The 8,406-nt window shown below is 33.9% G+C and overlaps 1 protein-coding gene across 1 annotated transcript; it reads left to right on the top strand.

Moving 5' to 3' along the window:
* Nucleotides 1-4,250: 4,250 nt before the first annotated feature.
* On the top strand, nt 4,251-7,861 carry psmb4 (proteasome 20S subunit beta 4). Its single transcript, XM_039681252.2, has 7 exons — nt 4,251-4,411; nt 5,335-5,541; nt 5,649-5,795; nt 6,684-6,765; nt 6,853-6,969; nt 7,084-7,172; nt 7,709-7,861. The coding sequence occupies exons 1-7, from the start codon at nt 4,293-4,295 to the stop codon at nt 7,719-7,721; spliced, it is 774 nt and encodes a 257-aa protein (XP_039537186.1). The 5' UTR covers nt 4,251-4,292; the 3' UTR covers nt 7,722-7,861.
* Nucleotides 7,862-8,406: the final 545 nt, after the last annotated feature.

The following is an 8,406-nucleotide window of genomic DNA, read 5'->3' on the forward strand; positions in this document are numbered from 1 at the left end:
ACCTTCATAGTAAAAAACAGTCAATGACTGTCAGCAATGGCTGCCATACAAAAAACATAAAATGAATGTAAAATAGCCTAATTTAAATAAGTGCAAAAGTAGAAATCTTCAGTAAGCTCTTTAACAGAACAGTTATTTAATAGTTATTTCACATATTTCCTGAATGTTTTATTAAGAAACATGTAGGTGATGTATGATTTACTGTCACTATACATCACTGCATCAGCAACTACACAGTTACTGTCAGTTAAATAAAGGAACATGCAGCATTTCATCAGTTTTATTCTGCTCATCCTGACCTGAAGCACAGGCTCTACTCTTCAACACAATGGTGACCCACAAAAAACACCATACAGAAACAATCCAGACTTTATTTATTGCATACTAACATTCTTACTGAGACAGATGTTTAGAAGTTGATTTTTTATGTAAAATAATAAAGGTTGATGTCACCAAGATGGAGATCAGTGTTTGCTTTAGTGGGGCTCTTGACCCTTTGCTTTTAACATTACTATTTCTCTGGTTGCTTTAACTGAGTGTCATAATTGATACATATTTGTTATGGTAGGAGTCCAAGAGAATCTCAGTTCAGAAGATCTGGTCACTTATTAATGGTAATGTTTTTCATGTAATTGAATGCTTGGTGATATCACCTGATTTTTAATGCACTATGGCTCAGCTTGTCAGCTAACTACAGCTCTTCGTCACAGCAAAAACTCAGTCAGTGTTAATTTAACACTCCTGGGATACAGGAGTATACACTCAAGAGTGTTAAAGTTAATGAGATAATTAAGTGATTAATTGAGTGATGATTGAGCATCATTGAAGACACCTAAAGCAGAATCACAAGGAGAAAATCTAAAATTGTAAGCCACCGTTATGGAGATGAGTGTTTGCTTTAGTTGGGCTCTTGACCCTTATTTTATAAACTTTATATTTTAATTGGCTGTACCTGCCAGATGAACAAAGAAAAAAATATTATCTAATAATTTTTGTTATATTATGACAATCATTTTTTGAACTTAATGTTTGTGACTTATGTTGTTGGTTACATTATAACTGTGATTCTGTATAAATACCCAGAATTTGAGATATAATATAATGGATTTCTTAAACGTTGTACAAAAAAGAAAGTCTGTCTTTTAGGCACACACAGATGTCAAGATTCAGTCAATGCTTCTCAACAACGGTGACGAGTAGAATATTCAATTAGGAAAAGTAAATTACATAGACAATTCAGATCATAATTTATTCATACCGCAATGCATGATGGGAGCCATGAATGAGTTGTGATTGGTGGCAACAAGGATTATTATTGTCACCACGGTTGAGATACACAGGCTGATTATTGATGTCTGCGTTTCTAAATAAAGATAAAGGGATTTGATCAGAACAATTTTTATTACATGTTTTGGATTATAAGAAAAATACAGATTATCATATGCTGCAGAACCACTAAACTGTTGCTAACAAGTTAAACCGAATCATCTGAATAGGTTTCATTTAGATCACAGTATGATTATGTCAAAACATAACCAACTCTGTCAGATCCCACTTTTCTTTGTTCACTTGACTGTTAGAAATCAATAACAGCAGACAAACAAAATTTAAAGTAAAAGCATAAGTGCCGCGAGCCCAACTAAAGCAAACACTGATCGCCATAACGGTGGCTTACAATTTGTGATTTTCTCCTTCAGTGATTCTGCTTGTTATCACCAGGTGTCTTCAATAATGCTTAATCATCACTAAATGAATCACTTAATTAATATTGTTTCAATATAACAAGGTTCATGGGGAAAATACGACAATCCTAGATTTAATCTAAAACTTAAGTACACCTATTTATAATGTAATCACAACAGATACACTCGGGTATTTCTCTGTCATATCAGTGAATCAGGTCACCATATGATGACTATAACATCACCAATAACTGACCAATATCAACTGATATTTTCTCCCGCTTTCAATGCTAGAACAAATGTATGTTAAAAAAAAATAATTAAAGCAGCCAGAGTAAAACTAATAGCATACAATAAAGGTCAAGAGCTCAACTAAAGCAAACACTGATCTCAATCGTGGTGATGTCAAGTTTTTATTTAAATTAACATATTTTTACTGTAATTTTATGGTTTTTGTTTGGCACCCTGTGCTGCCAGTCAATTGACCCTTTTTTGACGATTTTTTTACAATGACGGTATTTGATCATAATAATGCAGGAAATACCTTTAAATAACAGTGTTTTTTCAGTTTATTTAAATTTTTTAATTTTACTTTAATTTTATGGTTTTTGTTTGGCAGCCTTTGTTGCCAGTCATTTGACCATTTTTTTATGATTTTTTTTTACAATAAAGGTATTTGATCATAATAATGCAAGAAATACCTGTAAATAACAGTGTTTTTCAGTTTATTTAATTTATGATGTTTTACTTTAATGTTACAGTTTTTTGAGCTACAGTCATGTAATCATTTAACTGTTTTGTTACCATTTAATTACAGATTCTATTTGTACTTTTACATAAATGTTGATGTAATTTAAGAAAACAGAAAAATACTGTATGAAAAATACAATCAATTTCTGTAAAAAAATGTGAATGACTGGAATTTTTTCTTTAATGTAACAATACCTAAAATGTCAGCTGCATTTTTATTTTCCAGATATTATTTGTAATTTTGCAGTGTTTTGAGTAAAATTTAAAATGAAAGAAAATGGTCGTCAAAAATCACAGTTATTTTCTGTGAAATTAGGAATTTTTTTTACAGTGCAGGATGTTAGAAGCAATGAGCAGAACCCAACAAACACATTTCATTGCTGAACTTTCTGTTTTAATTATTGCAATGGTTTGTGTTTTTTCTATGTTCATCAACCATGTGGCAATGTAAGATGCAAGAGGGCTTTTAAGCAACATTCAGCAACTACAATAAAATTGCTAAACACATTAAAATATAGGCTATTTTATACAAACTTTTTATTATCTGAATTAGATCTAAATGTAATTATTTATTAAATGTAATTATTAAATGTATATAATTATCACATGTATGTCAAAATTTATTGATAAAATTGTAGATAAAATTCTATCATCATTAATTAAATTAAATATTAACAAAACGAAAAGCATCTGTATCCAACTAACGTTTTATTTGTTTTGCAAAGATGACCTGCTGCTACAATGTTTGATCATACAGCGTTTACTCAGCTGATAAAACATTAGGCCTTCATTTTCTGATTTGAACGGAATTTCACCTGTCCTGGCGTGCTTGTTTTTGAGCAGAATGTCACTGTCTACACGCTGTGAGGCTGGAAGGTTCATGAGGCGCCCCATGAACAGAAACAACCTCAGTTAACATGACCATTCAATGCTTTTTATTTAAATTAGTCTTTAAATTACTTTCCTCCTACAAGTAAAAAATTTAAATATTCACTCTATTGACTTAAATCCGAGTGAAACGCTTTTCAAACAACAGAAAAAGAAGGGCGGGACTTTGACTGAATGATTATGGTTTGGTCAATCTGATGAGTGACTGCAACCATAGACTGCAGTAAACACATCATCCGAGAAGACATGTCGCTGCTAGAGAGAGGGGAGGTTATTTTTATTAAAGATTATGAGGCACATTAAAAAATAATGATGTATGGGTAAATCGTTTACAATAAATACTGCAATATTCCATAAAAAAAGTCCATTTTGATTTCATGGTGACTATATGGTTAGTGAGGGCTACTCACAGATTTAAAAATATATACTATTTTAAATAATCTATAGCTTGAAATGCTTCAGGTTTTATACATTTTAATATAATTTTAAAGGGATACTCCACTTTTTTTTGGAAATAGGCTCATTTTACCACTCCCCAGTTAAACAGTTGGGTTTTACTGTTTTCAAATCCATTCAGCCAATTTTCTGATATTTAGAAGAATATCAGTAAATCAGAAAATCGGCTGAATGGATTCGGTAACGAAAACGGTAAAACCCAACTGTTTAACTCTGGGGGAGTGGTAAAATGAGTCTATTTCCAAAAAAGTGGAGTATCCCTTTAATACGCTTACTTTTGCTCAAGTAGCCTAATGATGAGCAAAATATGAATTTGATTGTTTTTTATTGATTCATTGAACTACACACATATCAATTATGCTATCTGATTTCTCAGCACGACCCATCTTAAACCTAAAGAAATGACATTAACCAAAGAAAAGAACACAACCCAGCATCCCATAATGCCTAGCGCGCGTGGCATGGAGCGCATAGAGGCGTGACTCGTGAGTAACGTCATTTCCGTCAATCTTGAACATGGAGTCGAATGGACTGAGGCTGAATTTCTGGGAGAACGGACCGAAACCCGGTCAGTTTTATTCATTCCCGGGTAACAGCAGTGCGACTCCAGGATGTGGACCCATCAAACACACACTGTAAGTTCATCATGACTGCTCAGTTTGACGCTTATCGGTCGGTCAGTTTGTGGTTTCGCTTTGCCTTTTTCTCTGCTGCATCATCATGGAGGAAAAGTTGCTGTTTAGCCCGGAACATTGTCACAAATATTTTTTTAAACATTTCTTCGATACATTTTTATATAATCTGAATATAATTTATATCCGACTCTTTTTACACGCTTGATCTATTAAAAAAGTAATTAAATGGTTCAGGGTGCAGTTAGCTTGTTAGCAACAATGCTAATGAATAGACAAAAAATCTAAATTGATTTATTTTAATAGACGTATACAATATAGTACAGTATTATATAACGAATGTCTTGGCGAAAGTGTGGACAAACGAAACAAGTGAAAGTAATAAAAAAAAACTAATAAAAACAATTATTTGAAATAAAAATCTACAGTCAGTTAATGCATAGCGATTCACAATTTGCAAGAACACATTAACAGATAACTTTAACTACAATGTGCAGAGGTGAAAGTTGTCGCCGTCCGTTGGATTTAAGGTACTTATAAGTTGGTATGTTTAGGTTAAAATATTAATAATGATGTCGATACATATACTCTTCTGTTTGCAAGTTGGATTTACTATTTAATTTTAAGTTCTTGTGAACTTTCCATTCATCTAAGAATGCCTATTATTATTATAGTTTTTTCCAAAATATGAATCAAAATAAGTGTTTTGAACATTAATAATAATCAGAAATGTTTATTGAGCAGCAAATCAGCATATTAGAATGATTTCTGAAGGATCATGTGACACAGAAGACTGAAGTAATGTTGGTGAAATATAAGAGACTTTCTAAAACATAAAAAATCCCAAACTTTGCACAGTAGTGTCAGTGTATGTATATGTCCGTTCAGTACTCTTGTCTTAATTCATAATGTTTAATGATTTTCAGCAACCCCATGGTAACGGGCACGTCAGTGCTGGGTGTGAAGTTCACTGGTGGTGTGATCATTGCTGCGGACATGCTCGGCTCTTACGGGTCCTTGGCGCGCTTCCGTAACATCTCCCGACTCATGAAGGTCAACAACACCACCATGCTGGGGGCCTCAGGAGACTATGCTGACTACCAGTACCTCAAACATATCATTGAGCAGATGGTGTAAGTATACACACGGTTGTTTATGATTCGGTTGAGTGATTTGTCAGTTTTAGGGCTTATTATCAGTGTACGCGAATAGGCAATAACTTGATAAGTGCTTGTTTTAGGATTGATGAGGAGCTTCTTGGAGATGGACACAGCTACACCCCTAAAGCCATCCACTCCTGGCTCACACGGGTCATGTACAACCGCCGCAGCAAGATGAACCCCTTGTGGAACACAGTGGTCATTGGTGGATTTTGCAATGGAGAGAGGTGGGGCAGTTTCCAGACCACTGAAAGTCAGCATGTAACAAGAGTCACGACTCATTTAAAGGGATAGTGCACCTAAAAACATAATGTACTCACCCTCAAGTTGTTCCAAACCTTGTATGAGTTTCTTTCTTCTTTTGGAGGATGTCAGTAACCAGATAGTTGATGGCACCCATTGAGCCCATGCTACCGTCCACTGTCTGGTTACTTCAGTGATATACTTCAAAATATCTTTGAGGGGGAGTAAATAATGATAAAATGTACATTTTGGGGTGAATTATCTCGTAAAGAATAATACATAAAAGAGTATGGAAGGATTTTTATCATTTGGGAATTTGTTTCTAAAGGGTAAAAAAAAGAAGGGATTAGTAATGTGAAGTTTTCCCTGTACATTTGATAAAAGGTTTATTATTTTATTTTTTCAGACTATTCTTGCTCTATAATATATATTGCTTTACATGAGTATATTGTATGTATTCAGGGAAAGTAGGGTGTACTATGAATCAAACTTTTAATATATCGCTGGGCGATAATATAGTGTACGTTTTTCGACAATATAACAATCAATCGGTAGAGATTTCCTATATAATCCACATCAAATAATGTGAGTGTGCTCTGTGTCTGGTTGAGGTTGAATATACCTATAATAGTTGTGTAATTTGTTATTGATTATTAATTTGAGTTATTAATTCATTATCTGGTGAAATTGAGAATTATGAAACCTGTGAGTTGTTTCAATGTATAAAAATTGGTGTAGTGACAAGTATAGTACTATAAATGGTAACTAGGTTTGTAGTTTTATAGTAAAGCGAAACATTTTCATAATGCCTTTAATTGAGTTGTCTGTTATTTAACTTTCACTGAACGCAATTTTTATGTGCTTCTCTTAAGCTTTCTCGGTTATGTGGACAAGTTAGGAGTTGCATATGAAGCCCCGACAGTAGCAACAGGATTTGGTGCTTATTTGGCCCAGGTACGTTTTTTTTTATATTTTTTCCCATCAGATTATCTTTCTTGTTAAATTAAGCTAAAACCCTTATGTGAACTTGTGTTTTTGCAGCCCTTGATGAGGGAGGCGCTGGAGAACAAGGTAGAACTCACAAAGGATGAGGCACGAGCACTAATAGAGCGATGCCTTAAAGTGCTGTACTATCGTGACGCCCGCTCGTACAACAGGGTGAGACGTGCTTTCTTCTTTCAGCTTATTGTCCTTCTTTATCTCAGGTACATTTCATTGTATGTGACTCTAAAAACAGATAATAATAACACTCATTCTTTGGATTTGCTCTAGCATGAGATTGCCATTGTAACAGCTGATGGCGTGGAGATTATTGGACCACTGTCTTCTGAAACAAACTGGGACATCGCTCATCTGGTCAGGTAGGCTGAAATCACTCATGATGAGTCTAAATATTTGCTTACCATTCTGGGTTTAATAAACATTTTCATATGACAGTAAAACTCAAGATATTAAATATCATAACTTTATTTCCACAAACATTCAAATTAGTATAATATACTTTTATTCTAAGGGGTCAGTAAGATTTCTCAAAAATGTCTTGCCAATTTTGATTAAAATACAGTAATATTGTGAAATATTATTTAAACACTTCTCAGCATCATTACTCCAGTGTTCAGTGTTACATTATCATTCAGAAATCATTGTAATATTCTGCTCAAATTGCATTTCTTTTTATCAATGTTGCCATCAGTTGTGCTGCTTTATATTTTTTTGCAAACCAACTGTGATATATTGATGAATAAAAGCAAAAAATCTTACTGACCTCAACTTTGAATGGTAATGTATTTAGTGCTATGCAAGATTGTTAAATATGTATGATGTATATATCTTAATTTACATCATGATTGCTAAATCATTTTATTTGCTTGCTAACTGCTGTTTGTTTTTATTGCAGTGGTTTTGAATAAATCCTGTTCTGCCGAGCCCGTTTTTGTCGCATCATCTTTGGACATGCTCTTAGCATCACCAGATCACTATTATATTGTCAAGATTAGTTGGATGTGTTTCTCGCTCTTTTGTTATTCATAAATAAACTTAATAAACGTTGTCTACTGTGTCTTTGTTTTTACTACTTTGTGTAGAATTAAAGGTGCTCTAAGCGATGTCACACATTTTTTTGTCACATACAGCAAACATCTCCTCACTATCCGCTAGCTGCCTGTTTCCTAAACACACTGTAAAAAAAACATGGCCTATGCAGACAACACAGGCTTCACAAATGGCAACAAAAACAAACTGCGGTGACCCGCTCCACGAAACATAACAAACTGTTCCAGCCAATAACTGACAAGAAGGCCCTAGGGGTGGGGTTTGGGGGGTCAATGCAGATGATGGGAGGAGGGGGTCTATCTAGCCTCCGTTTTGTTTGAAAACACTTTAAACGTCAAAAAGAAGTCACGTCACCCTACATGCTTAGAGAGCACCTTTAAGCAGTTACTTGCTCTTCTAGGTCAGTGCTACAAATTTTTTATATAGATGTGAAATGCAAATAAATTTATGCCTTGCAAACCTAAACATTTTGAGTTAGTCATCTATTTGTTACATTCTAGCAGTTTAATTTCCAACTTTTCAAAAAGATACATGAAGGAAATA

Source organism: Pimephales promelas, chromosome 18 (genome assembly GCF_988280905.1).
Source record: "Pimephales promelas chromosome 18, fPimPro1.hap1.1, whole genome shotgun sequence".
Taxonomy (NCBI): Eukaryota; Metazoa; Chordata; class Actinopteri; order Cypriniformes; family Leuciscidae; genus Pimephales; species Pimephales promelas.